The sequence below is a fragment of the Polypterus senegalus genome, chromosome 3 (genome assembly GCF_016835505.1).
Source record: "Polypterus senegalus isolate Bchr_013 chromosome 3, ASM1683550v1, whole genome shotgun sequence".
In the NCBI taxonomy this organism is placed as follows: domain Eukaryota; kingdom Metazoa; phylum Chordata; class Cladistia; order Polypteriformes; family Polypteridae; genus Polypterus; species Polypterus senegalus.
Genome location: NC_053156.1, coordinates 135,394,074 through 135,407,581, shown reverse-complemented (window position 1 = coordinate 135,407,581; position 13,508 = coordinate 135,394,074). Strand labels below are relative to the sequence as shown.

Below are 13,508 nucleotides of genomic sequence, written 5' to 3'. Positions count from 1 at the left end.
ATATTGCCTTCCAGAAAGAGTTTTTACATTTTTTTACAGCTGCTGTTGGTGCATTTTTCCAATTTTTACCATATAATTTTCCTTTGACAACAATGGGAACAATTTATATCCGTTTTGTTGCAACAGATTGGGCTAATTTCAAACTGTTTAAACTGAAACATGCTATTTAAAATAAGAAACATATAATCAGCTCATGAACAAACAACCTTTTAATGTCCTTCAATGCATTTCAATATACTGTACATTGAGAACAACAGTACGATAAGTCCTAACACCAGAATCTGTATAAGACAATATACATTAATGAGTTTGACTAAATCTTGTTTAATATTAACACTATTCTGTTCAGTTACACAATTTGTTTTTTGTTCTTAATTTTAGGTAAATAGACCATTTTCTGTCTTCTCAAACTTTTCAAGATGTAAGAAACAATTAACACTGTGCAATGTAGAGATAAGTAAAAATTAAACAAGACATATTTAGACTATTTTAGTATCTACTTATTTGCCCATTATACAGTATACTTTTTATTATACAAGCTTTAATAGCCCATTTCTGTCTTTCCCATTTTTGCTGTTACTATCAAGTACATTTAACAATAATGAATGTTCAGTTTACTTACTGAGCCTTTGCATTTTTTCATTGCTATAAAAATTCGAAAACACCACTTTTAATAATGCTGTTAACAAAAATGAGAGCCAAATTGGCATCTAAAAAGCTGCATTGTAGAATGTATTATTATCTATCCAAATGAGATGGCATTCTTGTTAAAATAACAGTTTAAGCTAAAAGCCAAGAAGCACATATTAAATTGGAATCTATTTCTTTCCAAGTAGGGGAGAGTGATTGTTTTTTCCTCTAGTTATGAAAAAGCAGCACATTTACTAAATAACAGCATAGTCTCATAGCCACCGTTTTCTGGGCTGAGGTTCAGGTTCACTGTCTGTGTGGTACTTTCTGGATTCTCGCTGCATCTGTACTGGGGTTTCCTCCAGTTTCTCCAGTTTTCCTCCAATAACCTAAAGATGTACCTGTTATGTTAATGAGGTACTTGAAATTGGCCAGGGGAGTGTACATGAGTGTTTTCTGCCATGGACTGATGCCCACATTCAAGTGCGGGTCACCTAAATCAACATAAGCAATGAGCCATGTAATCTATCAGCAGAAATTCCACATAGAAAATGATCTTGTTGGTCTACTGCTGTGACATATTCTAATTTTACTATAAAATCTGAAATTCAAACAAATCCAAAATAGTACTGGTACCCCATCCCAAGTTGGTTCTTGCCATAAAATGGATGCTGCTGTGATAGGTAGTGGCTGCTCCCTTGTCCCTTAAACTTTGATTTTGTGAGCTCAAATAATGCATGGATGGACTTATCATAGATTACACATTCATTTAACTCCTAAAAATTTTTACCAAAATAAAATGAGACATATTTGCTGAAATACCTGTCTGTCCTTATTTTAGCTCAGTTATTGCAGTACAAAGTTTCAAGGGTATTACAAAGGTAGACAAGATAATTACAATTATGCACATTATTTATAAGCCTGGAAAAACAATTGGAAAACTGGATGTTGCTATAAGCTTGTTTCAGATAACCATGTTTGCATATACTGTAGTATAGTAGCATAGTAATGTCACCTACTTAAAACCACAAGTTTCCTTCTCTATGTCATATTATTACAACTTCTTTATTTACAAACCTTATAAACATATCAGATGTAAGCACATACTTTATACACTGTTGGAAATTGGTCCACTCTATTTGCAGCTATGATACCAACACTTAAGACACAGACCCATCCTTAGCGAAAGAAATGCATGCAGAAAGAACCATCAGTTTATGTATGTCTTCAGGAATAATGCATCATTATTTTACATAAAGCTTTAAAGTCTAAAATGTTAATGTTCTCTATATAAATATGGTGGGAAAATACAAGCCGTGTTCCCTACTCCAAAAGTCCTCAGTATCAAGGAGATGTCTGTCTCTCTCTCTCTCTTTCTCTCTTTCACCCTCAGAATCGTGTAAAGAGCACAATAGTGCCATTCTTTTGTTTAAGCCCACAATTTTACTGCAATCATTCATTTTTAAGAGAACTATCGGTATTTTTGTTGAATTGATGTTTTTAGTAAAGTTCATTAAACAATGGAAGTGTAAGCTTATTATTCAGCAGTACTTAAATAAATGAATTGAGTGTTTAGACAATTAATGATAAAGTGTGAGGTAAAATCCTTCTATTATTTCACACTTCTTCTTTTGCTCTTATTTTCAGAACCTACAGTATTTGTATCAAGTATTCATGAAAGTGTTTTATGATTTTTACTTGGTCAAAAAGGGAATTAAGCATCTATAATCCAGCAGGGGCAGTGCATGCTCCCTTTGAGTGTGTTCTTGTAGAATTATGGTGATACTAGAATCATATATCCCTTTCCAGTAACCATGGTGAAGATATTAAGATAATATAAATATGGTACAGGGCGGCACGGTGGCGCAGTGGTAGTGCTGCTGCCTCGCAGTTAGGACCCGGGTTCGTTTCCCGGGTCCTCCCTGCGTGGAGTTTGCATGTTCTCCCGTGTCTGCGTGGGTTTCCTCCGGGCGCTCCGGTTTCCTCCCACAATCCAAAGACATGCAGGTTAGGTGGATTGGCGGTTATAAATTGGCCCTGGTGTGTTTGTGTGTGTCCTGCGGTGGGTTGGCAACCTGCCCAGGATTGGTTCCTGCCTTGTGCCCTGTGTTGGCTGGGATTGGCTCCGGCAGACCCCGTGACCCTGTATTCGGATTCGGCGGGTTAGAAAATGGATGGATGGATGGATAAATATGGTACAAAAGAAAGGATATCTTTAACTTACTTATGCTGTAAATGTAGTTAATCAGAACCCTGATTATCTGAGATAATTCACTATATTTATGTCCTTTCCCACCTTTTTCTTAATCTTAAAGTTTTCTATAAAAGCCCTATTCTTAAAATAACATCTGGGGCCCTAAGGTTAAAAGATTTCCCTTGGGGCCCCTATACTAACCATTTGATCACTCCTTGGTTTAGTTCCTTTTTAAAATACCTCATCTGAAATATAGTTTTTGATGCTCAACTTCATTTATTTGTTTTATATGCTGGATTTAAAATCTCATGTTTTAAAATTGTTTGAATTACATTTTAATCTGTTTTTACTTGCAATTTTTTAAAGTCACCAGTGAACCCCCTGCTTTTTTTCATGAGATTTATTGCAACGTTTTAGCAGATTTTAATGCATATTTTAAGATATTATTTAAGGACACTGTTTAGCATTTTACAAGTGATGTTTAGAGCATTTATTATAGTAATTTTTGTATTGTTTGTGATAGAATTCTGAATGGGTAGAGATGCCTTAAGTAAAAATTATTTTTTGGATCATGTGTGCCAGTGCCCACTCATCTGAACATTTCTCCGCTAACCTAAAACTGATTATCTTAGATAATATTGTCTAATGCTACCTCAGATAGCTGAAAACTCGGATAAAATGGATGGCTGCTGTAGTGGTGGCCCTGCACAGAGAAGGTGTGGGCTGACACAGAGAGAGATCCGCTGAATACACAAGGGGAGAGCACCGCTCACAGTGGTCAGAGACGGGCTCTGTGCTCCTCATGGATAGAGTTTTCTCTTTAGCTTACACAGCAAATCACATGCCATTGAGCCAGAAAACACACCACTGACAGAAATGCTTTGTGGTGTTAGTCTACAGCAATTCAATTGGCAATATGGGTGAGATTTACACTGTTGATTGGTGAAGTGTAGTGGTGAAGCTGCACAGAGAATGTGCAGGCTGACAAATACAGAGATCAACAGATGTCACCAGGGAAGTGCACTGCTCACAGCAAATGGAGGTCTAGCTCACACCAGAAAGTGCTCACCTTTTAGCCAGAGAATGCAAGTTTGCAATTCCCACCGGCAATTCACCACAGTGTTTTGAAATGTGTAAACAAAATAATCCTAAGTGAACAAAACAGTAGAGCACGTGTACATGTTCACCATTAGTGACACATTGACAATAGCATAAAGGTGAAGTTGTAGAGGGGTGACTGAGTCACACCCACATACCCTCAGTCACTAGCTCCTCAATGGCTCATTTGGACAAGGATTAAAGTGTAGTATTTAACACTTGGTACAGTATTCATGACAAAACTTTTATGAATTATAAGAAAAGTAGTGTATTACACTTACAGGTTCGTCTCAGATAATGCAGAGCTACTGTAAATTGGGTCATGGATAATCGGTGTCCTACTGTGTTTATATATATATACATATATATTTATACTATATATATACTGTATATACAGTATATATATACAGTATATATATATACAGTATATATATATATATGTAGTGTACATACACACACACACACATACACTGTATACAGTTAGATCCATAAATATTTGGACAGAGACAACTTTTTTCTAATTTTGTTTCTGTACATTACTACAATGAAATTTAAATGAAACAACTCACATGCAGTTGAAGTGCAGACTTTCAGCTTTAATTCAGTGGGGTGAACAAAAAGATTGCATAAAAATGTGAGGCAACTAAAGCATTTTTTAACACAATCCCTTTATTTCAGGGGCTCAAAAGTAATTGGACAAATTAAATAACTGGAAATAAAATGTTCATTTCTAATACAGTACTTGGTTGAAATCCTTTTGCTGGCAAAGGCAGCCTGAAGTCTTGAACTCATGGACATCACCAGATGCTGGGTTTCCTCCTTTTTAAAGCTCTGCCAGGCCTTTACTGCAACGGCTTTCAGTTGCTGTTTGTTTGTGGGCCTTTCTATCCGAAGTTTAGTCTTCAAAAAGTGAAATGCATGCTCAATTGGGTTAAGATCAGGTGACTGACTTGGCCATTCAAGAATTTTCCACTTCTTTGCTTTAATAAACTCCTGGGTTGCTTTGGCTGTATGTTTTGGGTCATTGTCCATCTGTATCATGAAACGCCGCCCAATCAATTTGACTGCATTTAGCTGGATTTGAGCAGACAGTATGTCTCTGAACACCTTAGAATTCATTTGGCTGCTTCTGTCCTGTGTCACATCATCAATAAACACTAGTGTCCCACTGCTACTGGCAGCCATGCACGCCCAAGCCATCACACTGCCTCCACCGTGTTTTAAAAGATGATGTGGTATGCTTTGGATAATGAGTTGTTCCTAGCCTTCTCCATACATTTTTCTTGCCAGCATTCTGGTAGAGGTTGATCTTGGTTTCATCTGTCCAAAGTATGTTTTTCCAGAACTGTGCTGGCTTTTTTAGATTTTCTTTAGCAAAGTCCAATCTAGCCTTTCTATTCTTGAGGCTTATGAGTGGCTTGCACCTTGCAATGCACCCTTTGTATTTACTTTCATGCAGTCTTCTTTATGGTAGACTTGGATATCGATACGCCTACCCCCTGGAGAGTGTTGTTCACTTGCTTGGCTGTTGTGAAGGGGTTTCTCTTCACCATGGAAATGATTCTGTGATCATCCACCACTGTTGTCTTCCGTGGACGTCCAGGTCTTTTAGCATTGCTGAGTTCACCAGTGCTTGCTTTCTTTCGCAGGATGTACCAAACTGTAGATTTTGCCCCTCATAATATTGTAGCAATTTCTCGGATGGGTTTTTTTTTGTTTTCCCAGCTTAAGGATGGCTTCTCTCACCTGCATGGAGAGCTCCTTTGACCGCATGTTGTCTGTTCACAGCAAATTCTCCCAAGTGTAAGCACCAAATCCACTCCAGGCCTTTTATCTGCTTAATTGATAATGACATAACGATGGACTTGCCCACACCTGTCCATGAAATAGCCTTTGAGTCAATTGTCCAATTACTTTTGAGCCCCTGAAATGAAGGGATTATGTTAAAAAAATACTGTAGTTGTCTCACATTTGTATGCAATCTTTTTGTTCAACCCACTGAATTAAAGCTGAAAGTCTGCACTTCAACTGCATCTGAGTTGTTTCATTTAAAATTCATTGTGGTAATGTACAAAACCAAAATGAGAAAAAAATTGTTTCTGTCCAAATATTTATGGGCCTTACTGTATATATCTACTTTATATATATTAAATCCTAAGCCTAAAAGTTCAATGATTGTGTGTGATGTTTTTCATGCAATGTTTTTTGTCATGCTTTAAATTGGGCTTATTTTAAAACCTACATATATATGTTTGGTATCATTCTTTTCAGAATTTATCGAACTGTAATGTGATGCTGTTAGATTTTCAGATTCTTATACCATTTTTAAATTATAAACTAAAATATCAAAAAAGTCATGGTTTTTATTTGTGATCGAGTAAACTTTCTTTCACAGGAACAAACTATTAAAAAAAAGATCTTTTCATAACACCGATATTTGTATTCAGATAATTTAGTTAGCTGAAGGTTGAGGCGCCGAAGGGACCAGGGGGTCTTGCCCCCCAGTATATATATATATATATCTCAGGTCTGTGGGTCTGTGATACAGTTTGAATATTAGCAGCTGGAAACCCACAAAGGGAGAAAATGAATCACATATCTTAAAAAAGCTTTTTCTTCCTAAGCTTTTGATTCCTATCAGGAATCATTCTCGGAGGAAAATAATTATAGCAAGTAAGGAGGGGTGGGTAGGTGGATGTGGAATCGGGGTATTAATGAGGTGTGGTTCACAGGGTGTTGGTCATAAAGTCTTATTCATTATGTGCATGTTCTTCTTTTCAAGCCTGCACATGCTGGGTTCATGTGAAAGTGTCCATTAATGATGATTTCATTGGATAGCCACGTTTCAGCCAGTTCTCTGGCAACCTTTAGTGTTAGCGTTGAATTTTACTTGCACTGAGTCCCATAGTAAACTCTAGAGAGCACCACTAAGCATCTAAACCCTCCAACACACCAACACCAACACAAATTCCAGTTCAAATTATAAGTTATTTCAACAAATACTTTCACAGGTAATGCACAAACACACCACAGGCACAATTCCTTATATTCTTTCTTTCTTTCTGGTTGGAAGCACTGCCAGGTCGGCCGTAAGTTCCTTAAAGTATACGATCTGTCTCTGCAGCTCCCCCCAGCAGCACCCATGGAACACCACAAGGCTGTCTAATGGGACTGCAGTTCCCAGCCTGCAAACCTGCAAACATTCTGCGGACTGTTCTTTTTAATGCCAGCATACATTATACCATGCAATACGTGCCTAGCTGTATATGTGGGAAAAATATCTTTTTCACTGGAATACGGTGCAAGTAAAATTCATTGCTAATGCTAAATGTTCCATAGAGCTCTCTGAATCATGGCTGTCAAATGAAAATGCCATTAACAGTCATTTGGATATGAACCCAGTATATGCAGGCTTAAAAAGGACACTTAAAAAATAAAAGAGACTTTATGACCAACACCCTCCAAAACCCACCTCATTGATCCATCCCCTCACTTGCCCCCAAAATGTGTTATATATTGCATTTGACTACTCTGTGTCTAACTCTGATGATGACACCTGACAGGTTGTTGAAAAAAAAACTACTTAAAGACATGTGATTAATTTTCTCCATTTGTGCATTAGTAACTACAAATATGCAAACCATATACACAATACAATACAATTTATTTTTGTATAGCCCAAAATCACACAAGAAGTAACACAATGGGCTTTAACAGGCTCTGCCTCTTGACAGTCCTCCAGCCTTGACTCTCTAAGAAGACAAGGAAAAGCTCCCAAAAAAACCATTGTAGGGAAATAATGGAAGAAACCTTGGGAAAGGCAGTTCAAAAAGAGACCCCTTTCCAGGTAGGTTGGGCGTGCAGTGGGTGTCAAAAAGAAGGGGGTCAATACAATACAGTACAATACACAGAACAGAGCACAAGTAATCCTCAATACAATATAAAAATGAAAATATTACAAGTACAGACCAGAATTTAAAAGTAGATGATATCACATAATACGATCTAGATTTGTTTAGAGTCCTGGAGACCTCAGCCATCCAGCTGCCTCCCTCAATTGGCCATTACACAGCTGAGACAGCACTGGGCCAGCCAATCCAATGAAAGAACCAATCTACCTGATGATTCCTGCGATCCTCCATCAGAGATGACTTTACCTTAGACAGGCAAAACAACTTGGCAGGTGGGCCGTGGCACCAAGTGCCATATTTGAGTACCAAGAAGAGAAACAGAATATGTGAGGGGTAGTAACAAATTTTAACTATCATGGTAATTATTTTTTAGTGCTAATGACTAACAACAGAGATGCAGTCTGTAAAGGTAATCAGCAGCTCTAGTCAGGATATGCTAAACTGAAGTAGTGAGTCTTCAGCCAGGATTTGAAAGCTGAGACCAAAGGGGGCAATATCACAGACCTTCGCAATATATATATAAACAACCAAAGGAAGTCCTTGAACACTGCAGTTGTCTTATATGTATTCACTAGGGGTCTTTAGTAATTTTATGTCCATTTTCAGAGATGTAGAAGGCATCCCGGGGGGGGATGTCGTTGGTCTGTCCACTTCAGCAAGCTTAGCTTCATTAAGTCTTTTATACCCTCATAACAGTTCATGATTCCTAAACTAACCATACACTTTCTGTTAATAAGTACTCTACAAAAATTCTGCTCTCCTCCATCAATTTGCACACTCAATGATAATTTACTGTATTGCTAAGAATATTGCACCTATTGCTATCAAGAACTTTCTTAAGCTCCTTCTTTTCATATTGGTCATAGGGTTATATTGATCACTAGTTGTTTTTCAGCTCTTGCTACAGTACCATATTTAATAACACAGATAATAACAGAAACCATAGGGTATCAACCAAATCAGGAGTGTGTAATTATGGAAGCATATTTATTATTGTATTTTTAAGGATAAACTGACATACATCGTCTTTAACCCAATGCATATTACATGTTCTGCATTAGAAAGCACTTCACAGTGTATTTTCTTTTCAAGTACTCCGAGTGAAAGTAATGATAATGTAAAGATCTTTTTTATATTATTTTAATGACCCTTGTGTATATTTAAATTCATCATGGGACCCCGAGTTGTTATTTTTGCCCATTAAGAAAATAAACATCTCTGTTTGAAAATACATTTACATATACCTGAAAGTAAGTTACAAAAAGTCCCCAGTGTTTTTGCTTGCCTGCTGTAGACCTGTGTTCATTACAACAGTAAATGTTTTTCCTTGTAAAAATCAGTGTTTCGAGTGTTGACTGTGCGCCTTCAATGAAACTAAGAAAGGGCTAACCTTTGAACAACAGTCAGGTTACCCATAGGAGGGGGAGTAAGGTAAAATTGAGACAGCTTTTATTACAAAATGTAATAGCCTAGAGTATAGGGATCACTGCTCTCTATTTGCAACTGCCTTTTATTTATTTTTTCATTTAATATGGTATGCCACAACAACTTCTGAATTTATTTTCTAACGAAAAGTGTTTTTCAGATTTTTTCTTTGATTTACAAACATAATAATGGTTGCTGTGTACAGTAGTTTGTTAAAGAACCATCTTTCTGTGAAGTTCACCACTCTTTAGCAAATATCATTAGTTGTCCATAGCTCTTTAGAAACATAATTAGCAACACTATAGTTTATGTAATTAGATTTGAGTTGAGCTGAGTAAAACAAGTTTGCTACTAATGTACCGTATAAACTGGTCTGATGTGCAAAGTAATAAACCTGTTTGTTATATAACTTGTATATAACTTTATAAAAGGTGGTAAATAAAATGCAGACTTTTTTCTTCAACAGCTGTTTGATTTACAAAGTTTTTTGTACACTGCGAAAATGGATATGTCAATTATGTATTGTAAGAATATGATAAAGTATATTTTAAAAGGTAATGAAAAGAGCAACAGTATATTCTTGTGTTTTTTTCTGTTTCTCCAAGAATATATGATCTTCAGCCAATCCTTGTGATGTTTGCAGGGGCTCACAATTTTTTCTTATCACTGGATTATATTAAATTCGCAAACTGGTGGAGTTCTTTCATGGTTCTCATTGTGCTGCACATTGGGAAAGCATGGATTAAGCCGAGAAAATATGACATTTACCGATGAGTATTTCAACTAAATACAGGGAAAGCCAGATGGCTAACATTTTACATGAAATCTGGGGGAAAATGTTTTGTACACCATACAAGTTGTAAAACATAAAAGGAGAATTCAAAAAATTTCTTTCCCACAACATAAACAAATACCAATAATAGAGGCTACTACATCGACGACCATATCATGTGTTCAACGAATGAAGAGGATCAATATAAAACTGATTCCAAATGAGAGATACAAGTATTGTACGTCAACATGGCCTCTTTCTGGCTTTCTGACACATGCGTCCACACACATACACAAAACTTGTGTTGTGCTAGTATGGAGATGATGGCAGAGCGGGACTGTTTAACTAAGTAATACTATTGACTTTACACTTAGATTTCGCTAGCACACCTCTCAATATTCCTTTCTCTGGAAGTGAGCAACCTATTCTGAGGATCTTTTTGAGGGAAGAAGTTGTAAATGGAGGAGCCATTTCTGGTGCCTTTCAGCTCCAAGAAAGATGCTTGGAAGCAGCTTAAGAGTGAAAAAATGATTCCAAGAAAACAAACCTAAAGGGAAAGATTGTCGCTGTGATATGTGGTGAAACTCCAGTAAATACTCATATGTTTATTTAAAAGAAAACAAGTTCACTTGGCAGAGAGCACATATGAATGTTATATTAGAGAGCACTTTACTTATGCATCCAATTTTGATTTTAGAAGCAGGAAAGATTTGACTGTAGAAATGTCTCTCTTCTTTAAAACATATTTTAAAAAAATGACATATTTTAAGACAGATTTATATTTTGTATAATCTTGAGCTGTCAGTATGTTAATTCTTCTCAGCAGTGCATGTGTTCTCCACTATGGAATCTCCAATCAATTTCTCAAAACAAGTTGACGAAAAATGAAGTCAAGTCCATAAGTATTTGGGCAGGAACACAGTTTTCAAATGGATCTGTATACCCCCACAATGGATTTGAAATAAAATAAATCATTACATGATTGAAGTGTAGACTTTCAGCTTTAATTTAAGGGATTTACCAAAAATATAGCATGAGCCATTTAGGGTTAGGGTTAGGGTCACTGTCCAAATACTTATGGACCTGACTGTAGTATGACTCAGTCTTCAGACCTGAACTACTGTTGGAGAATAATACCACTCCATAGTTTTATTACTCCCCCCAACAAATTTTGAGAAAAGTCTTTATAAAGTCAAGCATAATCACAATAAAAGGTCTTGCTGGATGTATATTGTGCTGTTTTTGAACAAACAAGAAAATAGGAAATTTTAAAAACCAGAGAAGACTATTCAGTCCATCAGGCTTGTATGTTTAGCTAATAGAAAAACTGTCCCAATATCTCATTGAGATAATTCTGAAAGTTTGTTAAGGTTTCTGCTTCAACTGCATGTCTCAGTGGTTCTGGTTTTCTGCAACACTTTGTGTAAACAAGTGCTTCCCATCTTCAGTCCTAAATGCACTTTAATTTTCTGCTGGTATCTTTGACTATGTGATTCTCTGTTAAGATGAAAAAATTCTGCTTGATCTGTTTTAAGAATTTTCATAACTGGATAAGGGGATTAGGTCCCCAGCTAGTCTCCTCTGCTCGAGAGTAAACAGGTTTAATTCTCTGTGTGTGTTTGAATTGGACATGTCCTTACGTCTTGGGATGTACTTGGTTACTGTTCTCTGCATACCCATCCAGGCCATAATATTATTTGAAATTTACCCAATATATTTATAGGTTATTTTAAGTGGGTATTCTTTGTGTGATAATAAACTTTATTTCTAATAAAATGGTTACATGACCATCTAGTTCTAATAAATTGCCATTAAATAGTGTTTCCCTCAGGACAGTAAAAGTACACCACTATTTTTTTTTTTTTTTTGCACTTTTCCTGTTTCTAGTGAGCTTAAAAGATGTCTTACAGACTGTTTTATTATGGTGTGTCCATCTGTTTGTACTTAAAGTTCTGCAACTGAGAAAAAGTATAATTTTATGCATTGTTTGCAATCACGGCAACTAATTCTTAATGTTGTTTCTTTTCCAGGTCAAGCTATGACATCACCAATTCTTAAAGGAATTCTACGGCCATTATTAATAGCCGTAATTTTCCTTGGTTGCTTTGTTACTTTAGTCATTTTATATTTCAAACCATCTAACAGCTGGATTTCTGGTCCTATGGAGTCAGCAACTGCAGTATTAAAAATGAAAAACTTCTTCTCATCCAAAAATGATGTGAATGAAACCATTGTTCTCATTTGGATTTGGCCCTTTGGACAGACCTTTGAGTTAAACACTTGTGGCTCCATGTTTAACATTCACGGTTGCCATTTAACTGTAGACCGAAGCCTGTACAATAAGTCACATGCTGTTCTCATACACCACAGAGACATTAACGGGGATTTGTCCAATATTCCACAGTTTGCTCGACCCCCTTTCCAGAGGTGGGTTTGGATGAACCTCGAATCACCAACTCACACTCCTAAAAAGACTGGTCTTGAACATCTTTTCAATCTGAGTTTAACCTATCGACGTGACTCAGACATTGAAGTGCCTTATGGGTCCCTGATTGGGAGTCCCGAGTCTTTAGATTTTGTGTTACCCAGCAAAAATAAACTTGCTTGCTGGATTGTCAGCAACTGGAACCCAGATCATGCTAGGGTGAAGTACTACAATGAGTTGTACAAACACATTGAAATTCATACTTATGGTCAAGCTTTTGGTGAATATTTAAATGATAAAAGCTTTATTCCTACAATATCCAGCTGCAAATTTTATCTTTCATTTGAGAACTCTATCCACAAGGACTATATCACAGAAAAACTCTACAATGTTCTGCTTGCTGGCACTGTGCCTATTGTCTTGGGGCCATCGAGAGCTAACTATGAAAACTATGTGCCAAGTGAAGCTTTTATTCATGTGGATGATTTTCCATCAGCAAAAGACCTGGCAGAATATCTGCTTTTATTAGACAAAAATGAAGATTTGTATTTTCAGTATTTTATCTGGCGAAAACACTTTGCAGTGAAGCTGACAAAGTTTTGGGAAGAACATGCTTGTCTCACCTGTGAATACATAAGAAGGCGACAGGAGTACAAATCCATTCCAAATCTGGAAAAATGGTTCTGGGAGTAAACTAATGTTTTCAAATAATAAAAACAAAATCAATAAGGGCAATGACAGCAAAGTTGCATCAAATGGGGAAGAACGCAATACAGCTAAAGGGTAGTGCTCAGAGTGGATGATGCTGTTTCCCTAACTCATGCAAAGTTTTAGGACAAAGATCTGCAGATATGGTAAATTGCTACTTCGTCATATGTTATACATTAAGGAGTGCCATGTAAAGTATACCAGAAAAGGTTTAAGGCATTTAACTAAATATTTTTGCCATGTTACTGAAAAATATTTTGAATAATGAAGGTGGTAATACAATTACTAGAAATTGATTACTGATGGAGGAAACACTTACAAACAAGGAGAACCTGAAAACTACAT

General features: G+C 36.5%; 1 protein-coding gene across 1 annotated transcript; it reads left to right on the top strand.

Moving 5' to 3' along the window:
• Nucleotides 1-12,068: 12,068 nt before the first annotated feature.
• Nucleotides 12,069-13,148, top strand: fut9a (fucosyltransferase 9a). Its single transcript, XM_039749958.1, has one exon. It carries the CDS (start codon nt 12,069-12,071, stop codon nt 13,146-13,148), a length of 1,080 nt encoding a protein of 359 aa, XP_039605892.1.
• The last annotated feature ends 360 nt before the right edge of the window (nt 13,149-13,508 follow it).